At 47.1% G+C, this 13,919-nt stretch overlaps 1 protein-coding gene across 1 annotated transcript in view; it reads left to right on the plus strand.

Annotated features, from left to right (window-relative positions):
* adamts17 (ADAM metallopeptidase with thrombospondin type 1 motif, 17) overlaps nucleotides 1–13,919 on the plus strand; it is a 98,558-nt gene that overhangs the window by 66,226 nt on the left and 18,413 nt on the right. The window contains exons 16-17 of the mRNA XM_085409678.1: nucleotides 11,022–11,102; nucleotides 13,364–13,521. Of these exons, the coding sequence (XP_085265804.1) occupies nucleotides 11,022–11,102; nucleotides 13,364–13,521 (239 nt within the window). The remainder of the gene's footprint in view (nucleotides 1–11,021; nucleotides 11,103–13,363; nucleotides 13,522–13,919) is intronic.

The following is a 13,919-nucleotide window of genomic DNA, read 5'->3' on the forward strand; positions in this document are numbered from 1 at the left end:
GTCAACGTGTTTACGGAAGCGGTTGTGGGATTCATCGGGAAACTAGCGGATGATACCGTGGAGACAAAGACTATCACAACGTTTCCCAACCAGAAGCCGTGGGTGGATAAAACCATCCGCGACGCTCTGAGATCCCGCACCGCTGCCTACAACACGGGACTCACGACGGGGGACATGGACCCGTACAAAGCCGCGTCATATAACGTGCGGAGGGCGGTGAAAGAGGCGAAGCAGCGCTACGGGAGGAAACTAGAGTCACAACTCCAACAGAGTGACTCTAGGAGCCTGTGGCGGGGACTAAGGACAATAACGGACTATAAAGCACCAACAACCGGTATGACGAACGCGGCCGTGACTCTGGCAGACGAGCTGAACACTTTCTATGCTCGCTTCGAGGCTGCAGCTAAGGTCTCCAACAATGCTAGTGTTAGCGGCGCTAACGGCTGCAGACAGGAAGATACTGCCAGCACCGGAAACGTGCTCGTCATCTCCGAGCATGAAGTAAGGAGAGCCTTCAAGAGAGTGAACACCAGGAAAGCAGCAGGACCAGACGGCATCCCAGGTCGTATCCTAAGAGACTGCACATACCAGCTAGCTCCTGTGTTCACTGAGATATTCAACATCTCTTTATCTCAGTCGGTGATCCCCACATGCTTCAAAGAGTCCATCATTGTTCCTGTCCCGAAGAAACCCCACCCTGCTTCTCTCAATGACTATCGCCCTGTAGCCCTCACCTCAGTAGTGATGAAGTGCTTTGAACGCCTGGTCAGAGACTTCATCATTTCTTCACTACCAGACACACTGGACCCACTACAGTTGGCTTACCGTCCAAATCGTTCCACAGACGATGCCATCTCTCATCTCCTCCACACATCACTCACTCACTTGGACACTAGAAGGGGGAATTATGTTAAAATGCTCTTCATAGACTACAGCTCTGCATTTAACACCATAATTCCCTCCACACTCACCACCAAGCTGGAGCATCTGGGACTCAGCTCATCTATGTGTCAGTGGATCTCCAACTTCCTAACTGGCAGACCACAGGCAGTAAGGATGGGCGGACATGTCTCAGCCTCCACCACTCTCAGCACTGGAGCCCCCCAGGGGTGTGTTCTGAGCCCCCTGCTGTACTCTTTGTACACATATGACTGTGTGGCCACTACCAGCTCCACCACCATCATCAAGTTTGCTGACGACACCGTCGTGGTGGGCCTGATCTCTGATAACAACGAGACGGCCTACCTGAAGGAGATTAGGAATCTGGAGAACTGGTGCCAGAGGAACAACCTCCTTCTAAACGTCAGTAAGACAAAGGAGCTGATAGTGGACTTCAGCACTAAGCAGGAGAGGAACTACCAGACCCCCGTCATCAACGAGTGCCCAGTGGAGAGAGTGGACAGCTTCAAATACCTCGGAGTTCACATCACGCAGGACCTGTCATGGTCCTGTCACATCAACACCGTGGTGAAAAAGGCCCGACAGCGTCTCTACCACCTCAGACGCTTGAGAGACTTCCAACTGCCCTCCAAGGTGCTCAGGAACTTTTACTCGTGCACCATAGAGAGCATCCTGGCGGGAAACATCTTAACCTGGTTCGGAAACAGCACCATGCAGGACAGACGAGCTCTACAGAGGGTTGTGCGGTCAGCTGAGCGCACCATCCGCTCCGAGCTCCCTGACCTGCACTCAATCTACAGCAGGCGGTGCTGGACCAAGGCCAGGAAGATGGTGAAGGACCTCAGCCATCCCAACAACAGACTGTTCTCTCTGCTGAGGTCAGGAAAGCGATTCCGCTCCCTGAAGACCAACACAGAGAGACTGAGGAGGAGCTTCTTCCCGCAGGCGATACGGTCTCTCAATCACACCACCACACAGTACTGACCCACACATACGGTTCTTACACACACACTGGACTTTCTGGACTTTGGTTTTGCACAACACTGGTCACTATATTCTTCATTTCCGGTTAATACTTGTACAGCTGCTGTTATTGTGTATATATTTATTTATATTTAGATTTCTTCATACATTCTTATATAGTTCTATATTGTGTATTGTGTATTTTGTTGTACAGTTATTTTATTTTCAACTTTAATTTATATATTTATCTTTATCTTATTCTTCCCAGTTAAATTTACCCTTCATTCTAATTTGTGTTGTACAGTTATTTCATTTTTAACCTTAATTTATATTTTATTCCTTCCTAGTTAAATTTACCCTTTTTAATTTTTCATATTTATTTCCTATCTTATTCATAGCCTTTTCCTTTTTTGTTCTCTTTAGGTCACGAGCAGTTGTCCAAGCATTTCACTACATATCGTACTGTGTATGACTGTGTACGTGACAAATAAAATTTGAATTTGAAGTTGAAATTCTAATTTGAATTCCCACCCTCATGCTCTCATATGCACTTACTCCACACTCAACCAACGTGGAGACAGACATAAAGAGACGCTGTACACACGATCACACTCCCCAAGCGTACTCTACAAACCGGGTCTAGGTGCCCCCGCCCCTGGAGGGGGGAACTGCACCCAGACCCAGGTGGTGTTTCCCTTTTCCCTGCGGTGGGGGGAGGCAGACCGCCCCGACTCCGCAGCAGCAGGAAGGCTCCACACTCCAGACCGCAGTCGGACGGCCAACTCCTCCTCCTAGTCCTAGCCCCCCTGCTCCAGCAGGTCGCAGAGAATGGGGGTGAGAGAAGACTCCAAACCTCCCTCCACCCGCTCATTGTAATGTTGATGCATGTGTGTTCTAAGGTGCATTTAAAACCCAGGAGGGCTTGGAGCCTTCCTTGACACCACACCCTGAACCCACTGCTCCACTCCTCCCCTGCATAGAAGCCACCAACCACACTCCGCTACACACCCCCACCACCCAACTTAGGGCAGGGACCCATCCGCGCCCACCTCCCCCTAGAGTGGGAGGGGAAATCTGCCAGGATCATCTGCACCCCTGCTTCCAGTAAAGTCACTTTGAACTTTAAAGGCTTGAGGGCCAGATACCGCCGTGTGATCCGGGTGTTGGCATCCTTGATGCGGTGGAGCCATTGCAGTGGCGCGTGATCAGAGGGTGAAACGGTGGCTCAGGAGGTAATAACATAGGCAGTCGACCACCCACCGGATGGCCAAGCACTCCTTTTCCATGGTCCTGTACCCGGCATCCCACTCTGACAGTTTCCAGCTGTTACCTCCTGTGACAAAATAGCCCCCAGCCCTCTGACGTTAAGCTTTCTTCCACTGCACAAATGGAGCCTTGCACTGCTTCCTACACCGGACCAGATCTAGGGCACCCTTTCGGCTGAGGTCTGTCAAGGGGGCTGGTCACCTCTGCAAAATGGGCACGAACTGGCGGTAGTAACCGGCCAGCCCCAAAAACCGCCTCACCTCCTTTTTTGTCTTAGGACACGAGCAAGATGCAATGGCTGCTGTTTTATCCATCTGTGAACGTACCTGCCCGCTTCCCAAGTGGTACCCTAAATATTGTAACTCCCTCAGTCCAACTGCACACTTCTTTAGGTTGGCCGTGAGTGCCTCCTGCCTCAGGGACTCCAGGATTGCGGCCACCTGCTACACATGCTCCGCTCTGGTGTTGTCATGGATGATAACATCCTCCAGGTAGGCGGCAGCATATGCAGATGCAGCACCCGGTCCATGAGGCACTGGAAAGTGGCAGGGGCTCCAAACCAGCCAAACGGAAGTGTGACAAAATCGTACAAACCGTATTGGGTGGCCGTTTTTTCCATAGACAAAGGAATCTGCCAGTAGCCCTTGGTTAAATCCAGCGTCGTAAAAAGTAAGTAGTGCCTAACCGGTCAAGGAGCTCATCCATCTAGGGCATGGGATAAGCATCAAACCATGAGACCAAGTTCACCTTGCAGCACAGAACCGTATAGACCCATACTTCTTCACTACAAGAACTATGGGGCTACAGCAAGCGCTGTGCAACTCTTCTATTACTGCCAGCTTTAGCATTTGTGCCAATTCCTTTTTCACAGTCTGTCTGTTGTGCTTGGAGAAGAACAAACCGCTCTGCAAGCCGCTGTTGCAATGCAGCAACATCCGCTCTCTGGGCCTGTGTGAGATGGTCATCTCAATGGAGGGAGGCAGGAATAGAGGAATTCAGCACCACTGACCACAACTGTTCTCTTTCCTTAACCAGGCTAACCAGAGAAGTGGTTTCAGCCTCTCTCCATGCTTTAAGGAGGTTAACATGAAATATCTGTGTGGTTCCACCTCTGTCTGACCATACCACCTCATAGTCTACGTCCCACATTCGCCGTGTGACCATGAAAGGTCCTCCCCACTTGGTGAGTAACTTTGAAGTTTTAGAAGGGAGGAATACAACCCTTTATCTCCTGGAAAAAATTGCCTGAACCTAGCCCCTCTGTTGTACAAGCGCTGCTGATGTTCCTGGGCCTGGAGCAAATTTTCTTGTGACAACCTCCCCAAAGTGAGCAGCTTTGCTTGCAGGTCCAGGTCGTGCTGATTCTCCTTTTCAGCCAGCCTCTGACTTTCCTCCCAGTTTTCTTTAATCAGGTCCAACACCCCCCGCGGCTTCCTGCCAAACAGTAACTCAAAGGGAGAAAATCCTGTGGAGCCCTGGGGCACCTCCTGCGCTGGAAATAACAGAGGGTCTAGCCAGCGATCCCATTTACGCGAAGGAACTTATGGATCATGGACTTTAGCACTAAAAAAGGCAGCATCTACCACAACATGTCCCGCCTGCTGCCACTCAGGGTGCCCCACCACCAGCCAAGAAGTCGGACTGCAAGAAGAAGCGGACTGCCTAACATCCCCCACGGGGAGATCGGAGCCGGACCAGCCCGGGCTCCAAGTTCACTCCAGGGCTCAGTTCCGGAGCCCGTTCGGAGAAATTTGTTCTGCCTCCACCTTTCAGCGCCTGGGACTCGAGTTGGATCCCACAGAGCGCATTTCAACAAAGAGATGACGAGACACTGTTCAACTGAATCAAGCATGTCACAGTCTCACAAAAACACACTGTTTATTAAAAATTCACCCGTTGCATCCAGGCATGTTGCCAAGGGCACGGGAAAAATGTGTGAAAAACACAGAGTATGTTGAAAAACATAATGCCCCCACGCACCCAGACACCACTGGGGTCGATTCCCTCAGTGGTGTCCGGCCCCATGAGCACTGGTCAAGCATGGGCCGCCCGCGCAGTCGGATCTGGCCCGCAGGACCAGTTTCCGCCACAAGAGGGAGCCAGAGCCCCGTCTACTGTGGAGTGCCTGTCTTTGGGGCCGCTGGCAGCAAGAATAGAGAGATGGCGAGCTCTCGCTGCGCCAGAATGGGTTGTGAGGACATTAGAGCGAGACTATCGTTTACAATTCGCAACCACCCCTCCCAGATTTCACAGAGTGATTTTCTCTCTTGCAAAAGGCGAATCAACCAGGATCCTGCAAGAAGAAATAACTGCCTTGCTATCAAAGGGAGTAGTACGAGAAATACCCCAGGAGCACAGCCAATGCGGCTTTTACTCAAAGTATTTTCTCGTGCCAAAGAAGGGAGGGGGACTGTGTCCGATACTGGACCTACGGGCTCTGAATCAGTATCTGAGGTCATACAAATTCAGGATGTTGACGACCACCACTCTGCTGCATGTAGTGCGCCCAGGCGATTGGTTTACATCAAGAGACCTGAAGGACGCATATTTTCACGTCCCTATTTAACCGCCTGACAGAAAATTCCTGCGCTTTGCGTTTCAGGGCAGAATGTACGAGTACCAGGTCCTGCCGTTGGGTCTCTCACTGAGCCCTCGGGTATTTGTGAAATGCACAGAGGCAGCCATAGCCCCACTGAAGAGGCGGGGCATCTGCATAGCAACATACATAGACAATTGGCTGCTGATATCAGAGTCAGACAGCACACCAGGTTGACAGTGGATCATCTGATGGCTCTGGGTTTCACCATAAACTACCAAAAGAGTGTCCTGCAGCCAGCTCAGGCCATCTCTTTCATAGGAATAGCTCTAAACTCCACCTCATACCGAGCGTGTCTCTCTGTGGACAGAGTAAAAAAATGCTATCACATGCCGGCATTTTTCAGGAGGGAAGATATCTCCCATTCAGAAGATGCCTGCAGATGCTGGGATTAATGGCGTCTTCACTGACTTCCACTAGGCAGACTGCATATGAGGGAATTTCAGCGATGGCTTGCATCACTGAGACTCAATCAAAAGCGCCATACCCACCACCATATCAGAGTGACAGCAGACTGCACTGCAGCATTCCACTGTTGGAGAAATTCCACATTTCTCACTCAGGGGGTGTCACTGGGGGCTGTCACCACCAGGAAGGTGGTGACCACGGATGCGAGTCTCACGGGCTGGGGTGCCACTCACGAGGGCAGAGCAGTGAGTGGCAGCTGGGACTCACGACAGAGGGGTGCTCACATAAACTGGCTAGAATTGCTAGCAGCATTTCTAGCACTGAGACACTTCCTTCCCCTGTTGAGAAACCACCATGTTCTGATCAGAACAGACAACACCAACAGACAGGGCGGGTTACGGTCCCGTCCTTTGCACATGCTGGCTCGCAGACTGATCATGTGGAGCAGCATCAATCTGTTGTCACTGAGAGCTGCTCACATTCCAGGAGCTCTGAACTTGGGAGCAGACTTAATGTCCAGGGGAAACCCGCAGTACGGGGACTGGACCCTGCACCCACATGTGGTGACCCAAATCTGGACCCGCTTTGGCCAGCCACAGGTCGATCTGTTTGGCTTGAGGGAGAACGCTCAGTGTCCACTGTATTTTTCCCTGAGGGACCAGGAGGCTCTGCTAGGGATAGATGCATTAGCTCACAACTGGCCACAAGCTCTGCTTTATGCGTTCCCTCCACTGGCCTTAATTTCTCCCACTCTAACCAGAGTGAGAGAGAGAGAGAGGGCTAACAAGGATATTGATCGCCGCAAGGTGGACGAGGTCCCATTGGTTAGCGGAGATTATGCTCCTCTTGTGGAGCGAACCTTGGCCTCTCCCTCTCCGACAAGACCTAGTCTCCCAAGCCAGGGGCGAGATTTTTCACCCTCACCCTGAGCGCCTTGCCCTGTGGGCTTGGCCCGTGAGAGGTTGTTATAGCCACTAAGGGGCGACCATGGCTCAGGGGGTTGGGAAGCGTATCTGTAACCGGAAGGTCGCCGGTTCGATCCCCGGGCTCTCTGTCCTGGTCGTTGTGTCCTTGGGCAAGACACTTTACCCTACTTGCCTACTGGTGTTGGCCAGAGGGGCCGATGGCGCGATATGGCAGCCTCGCTTCTGTCAGTCTGCCCCAGGGCAGCTGTGGCTACAACCGTAGCTGCCACCACCAGTGTGTGAATGTGAGAGTGAATGAATAGTGGCATTGTAAAGCGCTTTGGGTGCCTTGAAAAGCGCTATATAAATCCAATCCATCATTATTATTATTATCATTATTATTATTATTCAGAGTGCTAGAGCCCCCTCCACAAGATCATTGTATGAGAACAAGTGGAGGGTATTTGAGGAATGGTGTGGAAAGTCTCACACTCTCTCCTTTCAGTGCTCCGTGACAACAATTCTCTCCTTTCTCCAAGAACTGTTAGATAAAGGAAAGGCCTTTTCCACGATTAAAGTATATCTAGCAGCCATTTCAGCCTGCCATGTGGGCTTCATGGATGGCCCAGTGAGCCATCATCCGCTAGTCTGCCGTTTCATGAAAGGGGCACGATGGCTCCACCCGGTGTCTAAACCTCTCGTTCCCACGTGGGATTTATCCCTGGTGCTGGGGGCAGTTTCACAGCCACCATTTGAACCACTAAACCAGGTGGAAATAAAAATCCTGTCTTTGAAGACTGCATTGCTCCTGGCTCTCGCATCTGCGAAGCGTGTCAGTGATATTCATGCGCTGTCAGTACACAAAGAGTGCACCCGATTCACGCGGGATAACTCTAGAGGCACACTCAGGCCAAATCCGGCCTTTGTGCCCAAAAATCCTTATCTCCAATGCACCCCATTGGAGCTGGAAGCTTTTTGCCCTCCTCCTTTCTCCTCCCCTGAACAGGAGCGCCTACATGCTCTCTGTCCAGTTAGGGCTTTATGTACCTATATAGAGAGAACGAAGGCTTCCAGGAGGTCGGATCAGCTGTTTGTTTCCTGGGCTAAACCACATCTTGGCAAGCCCGTTAGAAAAAAACGCATTTCCCACTGGATTGTTGAGGTGATCCAATTGGCTTATTCCAGCACGAGTCTGACTTGTCTTCTCTGCCACTCTTGACTTCCTCATACAGCACCACAGTTCTATGCAACTATGCAAGTTGTAATCCTACAACTGTTTACAACTTGCATAGTTCCCATTTCTGTATAGCTGTATATCCCAGATTCTGTAAAGTTATTTATTTCATATTCTGTATAGTTTTTCATATTTATATCCTGTTCATAGCCTGTACATAGCTTGTACTCACTACAGCCTGTACATACTTATAGTTATAGAATATTCACAACATACTTCATACCGTGTACATTATAACATACCATAATAGACCCATTTCTGTAATATACTCACATATCTATATTATTGCTAATATATATTGTAATATATCTATATCACTAAAGCACTTCTGGATGGATGCAAACTGCATTTCGTTGCCCTGTACCTGTGCATGTGCAATGACAATAAAGTTGAATTCTATTCTATTCTATTCTCTTGGCACTCGATCATATGCTTTCTCTTGATACACAAAAACACTGTGTGGCTTCTTCCCAGTTCATCTATACTTCTCCATCAACACTGTCAGAATCCCATGTGTCGTTCCCTTTTTCAGTATTAAGCCATACTGCTTCTCACCAAAGTGCTTTATGCACTTTTTTAAATGCAGAGGCATACACTGCATCATGCACAAACCTATTGCAGTTACAGTATTTCAGTCACATAATATTTATTGTAGGGTCTACATTACAATATAAAGCGCCTTGAGGTGACTGTTGTTGTGATTTGGTGCTGTATAAGTAAAGTTGAATTGAATAATTGATTGATAGATTGATAATACTTTATTCATCCCGAGGGAAGTTGGGTTAAGGCTGCCAGCTGTGCCAGCGCCATCTTACCCTTCCGACCATACATACATTACACAAAAATCACATGGGGAATACAGGTCAGAGAGGTATAACAATGGAAAATGCACAACATGAGGAAAGACGAGAAGAAGAAAGAACTCCCCCTAGACCAGTGGTTCCCAAACTTTTTTTGCTGGGCCCCCCCTTAGTTTTCCAAGAAACTAAGCCCCCCCGCAAGCACACGCACAAACACATCCTCCAACCACACGCGCCCATATTTTGCTCCATTGCGGTTTATTTCACACCTCAAACATTTAGTAAACAATTAAGCAAATACAAGTAAACAGCAATAAATGACAGGTAGTAATAAAATAAACTACTAACCCTTTTACGCTGCGTCTACACCTACACGGGTATTTTTGAAAACGCAGCTGTTTCGTCCACGTAAACGGCGTTTCGAATCACTGAAAACGAAAAAATTTTAAACTCCTTTTTTGCGTTTACGTGTGGACGAGGAATACAGAGTTGGTCACGCAACAGCTGTGCGCCACGTTATTGTTTACAGGAGATGAATTGCAAAATGGCAGATATTCAGATTAACAGTATTTTGTCTCCATCTTCAGGTTTTACAAGCTTACATAAACACACAGTTACTGTCCCTCTATTTACAAAGGCAGAGGCGTCACGGTGTGATTATTTTACATGTAGTTTTTTTCCCCTCTGTAATAATGTTCAACATTGCATCAATACATTTTTCAAAAAATGCCTCTCTGTGCAAAATGGGTTTAAAAACATAAACAGCTGTTGGATCCTGTTTGTCCGTGACTTGAACCGGGGGGACAAATCGTGGCAGGATCAGCCTGATGTTATTTGTATCCAGCTGTAACTTTACTGTATAAAGAGCAAACATCTCCAAAATGTCAGGAGTAGTTAGTCATTACAAGAAGTGTTTGTAAAGTAAAAATCAAGAATATGGGATACTGTTTGATTTGAAGAGCCCAGCGCTGCTCCCGACGAAGGGAAAACCAACCCTGCAGGGAGACCTACCTCAGCACCTGTGCAGGTGAAGCCAAAGGGCAGATTTGCTTCACCATATTTTCTAGTCTTTGGCTTAGAATGAAGTTGGTTTGGAAACATATTCAGCGACGCTTCATCTCCTGCTTTGCGTTTGTGTGGGCGCCCCGTGCTAGCAGTGTCCAAGCATTGTTTTGTTTTTTTTGTTGTTTTTTTTTTTCCCCTTTTCATACCGCGCAATGGCTCTGCACCCCCCATAGGGGGCGGGCCCCACACTTTGGGAAGGTCTGCCCTAGACTGAGCTCCAACAGGGAGATCAGTTTGAGAACAGAAAAAAAAACACCTCAGCACATGAATCATCACATCTCACAACATAGATGACATAAGCTTCGAAGGCGTTTGGGGGGGTGAGTGTAGGTCTGTGTCAGTGTACATGCGTGTGTGTGTGTCTGTGTGTTCCGTGTCAACTGAGAGAAAGTGTCCCTTCACCCGGTTAAGCAAAAGTCAACAATCTTCAATCAACGCGGACGGCCTTGAAGGAGGAACAAAGAGTTCTGACAACAATCCTGTTATCATGGAGAGTTTTGTTGTTCCAGTCAGCTTAGACCTTGGCAGGCCTTCAGCTGGCGCCAGTGGGATAGCCGCATGAGTGAAGATGAATGATTTGGGTTTAGTGCAAACAACTGCATCCAATTTTTACAATTGGTCTAATGTCTATCACTGGTCACCAATTCTCTCAATTCCCGTTGTTCTTCTCCAAGATGTTATCCATATTGCGTTCAAAACACAGTCTGAGTACTCACAGCCCTGCCAACCGTCTGTCATGTCGGCCAGCCTTGTGGGATTTTGAACAACTAAATTTATCTTTAAATAGACAACTCCGATGTAGACAGAAATAACCAGCCCATCCCTTTTTGCCCACCATTTATGCTTCTGATAGTTTTTCTGTCCTGCTTCTGTGTCTCTATCAGGCTATATCGAAGCTGTGGTGATCCCTGCAGGAGCTAGAAGGATCAGAGTAGTGGAGGACAAACCTTCACATAGTTTTTTGGGTAATGATGCTTGTGTTTTCCAGATGACTTTGTGGTTCTTCTCAACAATGCCGCTCACTTTTAGACACGCTGAGACATTAGATACCAGAAATGTCTCTTTCCAAAATAAAAGCTGTACTATACGCTTCTTCTGGGCTATATTCTCAGCAGCATATTAAACATATCAGGTCCCCATAAGGAGAATCCTGTGCTAACGGCTGTCTAAATGACTCGGGTAAAGTTTGTAGCATGCATGCTTGTTGTTTTTGTCTGCTTCCACTTGTCTTTGCACTAGGATGATGTCGGAGTAAATGTGCAGTCATATTCGTTGTGTTCCCACTAGTGCTGTCAGCGTTAATCTCATTAAAATTACATTAACGCCATAACGCCGCAAATCTCCGTTAGCGAGTTACCGGGGATCGCCCCGTGCGCGGCGCTGGACAGCGTCAACACGTTAACGAGCTCACTGTGCTAATGCACTAGTTCCCACCAATGTAATTGAGCATTGCGTGGCACATCCGACACATTGTTTTACTTTTGTCCATGACGCGCTTACCTTCAGGGTCATGCTTCACAGGAAAAACAAAAAAGTTCCAAACACCAGATCTGAATGAGGGTGGGGGAGGTTCAATTTTGGCTAGCATTGAGGCAGTTGCCATGTTGCAACAAGCTTAGCTTCTGTCTTGCTAGCTTGCGCTACGCTCAGCGGATCTGCGCTCGACAGTGCAGCCTAGGCGGAGTAGTCGAACGCAGATTCACTGAGCGCTCAACACAGACAGCATCGTCAGAAGGAAAGTTGATAAAATAAATTACAAATTTTGTATTGTTCGATACACATGCGTACCGAACCGAAAGCACTGTATCGAACGGTTCAATACCGATACGAGTATTGTTGCACCCCTAATATATATATTAGGGGTGCAACGAGTGCAGATCCGCTGAGCGCTCAACACAGACAGCATCATCAGAAGGAAGAGCGCAGGGCAAGCTAGCGAGACAGAACTTAAGCTCTCCTTGCAACATGGCAAATTGAACCTCCCCCACCCTCATTCAGATGCAAAGACAAGTGGAAGCAGACAAAAACAACAAGCATGCATGCTACAAACTTTACCCGAGTCATTTAGACAGCCGTTAGCACAGGATTCTCCTTATGGGGACCTGATATGTTTAATATGCTGCTGAGAATATAGCCCAGAAGAAGCGTATAGTAGAGCTTTTATTTTGGAAAGAGACATTTCTCTGTAATAAACTCTCTTTTCCAAAGATGAGTGATTCCTCAATCAGATACAGGGCTTGCAATATCGCTAGCCCGACGTCCCGGGGCTAGCGATTTTTCCAGTCGGGCTACCAAAATCTATCTCTGCCCTGCCCGTCGGGCTATCATAGGAAGGAAAAATATATGTCAATGCTTTTGCATTCTTTCAGAAATGTAGCTGGGTAATTGTGTCATTGGCATCGATGAGCCACTGTCAATATGTGACATATTGAAGTCGCGTTTGAATTTGCGCTTGTTTTTTGCTTTCACTTTGCAATCGCGTGAACTGTGTATAGAGAGCGACAGCACTGATCTGTGAGTGATGATAATTTGTGCACCAATTCCTCTGACATCGTCTTATTAATCGTTAGCTTACTATGCAAACATGACAAGTGAAATCTCCCGCAGCTTAAACATGTGAGAGGTTGATCGCGCAGAGAATCGCTGAGCTTATGTGAGTGCGTGTGTAAAAGCAGCAGGATATATATTTTAGTTCTGCTGAGCCAAATAAGACAGGTCAGGGTGAAGAAGTGACAGCCAAAGAAAAGCTCACCACAAAACGGAGAAGTTATGACAAATCAGACTATAAGGCAAAAAGAAAGTGCAGCTTTATGGTTTCATGGACAAAATAATTTCTGTGGCTGCAATATGACGAGCTAAATAACCAGGGCTGCACATAAGTGGTCCGCAGGTGCGCATTCACTGTCAAAATAAAAAACACGCACAAGGGTTAGGGTTAAATTTAAAAACTGTACTTTTGAGTTAAAATATATATTTATAATTTTAATAAATGACAAATTAAAAAGGCATGAACATTTTTTTGTATTGAAAAAATATCGAACCGTGACACCAAAGTATCGAACCGAACCGAACCGTGAATTTTGTGTATCGTTGCACCCCTAATATATATATAGATATATATATATATATCTATATATATATAGATATATATATCTATATATATATAGATAGATAGATAGATAGATAGATAGATGTGTGTGTGTAACTTCTTGTATCTTACTTATAGCTCTCAAAGACTCAAGTAAGAGGTCCATCAACAATGACTGGAAAATTGAACTTCCAGGAGAATTTGAGCTGGCTGGAACCACTGTGCGCTATGTTAGAAGAGGAATATGGGAGAAGATGTCTGCCAAGGGACCCACTAAGACTCCTTTATATCTAATGGTAAATTGATTTGTATTGCTACTCATGGAAACAAACACACACACCCACACACAGATACACTACCAGTAAAAAGTTGACTGGTAGTTGAAAAGGTAGACGCATATACTGATTTAATGTTTTTTCTTAATTTTAGATTCTCACTGAAGGCATCAAAACTGTTAATGAATACATATAGAAGAATTATGTAATAAATAAAAAATGTCTGAAATAACTCAAAACATGTTTTAGATTTTAGATTCTTTAAAATAGCCACTCTTTGCTTTGATTACTGCTTTGCACACTCTTGGCATTCTCTTAATGAGCTTCATGAGGTCATCACCTGAAATGGTTTTCCAACAGCTTTGAAGGAATTCCCAGAGATGCTGTGCACTTGTTGGTCCTTTCGCCTTCACTCTGCG

The sequence above is a fragment of the Rhamphochromis longiceps genome, linkage group LG1 (assembly GCF_057381845.1).
Source record: "Rhamphochromis longiceps isolate RC_006_pf linkage group LG1, R_longiceps_female_GT1.1, whole genome shotgun sequence".
Classification (NCBI taxonomy): Eukaryota; Metazoa; Chordata; class Actinopteri; order Cichliformes; family Cichlidae; genus Rhamphochromis; species Rhamphochromis longiceps.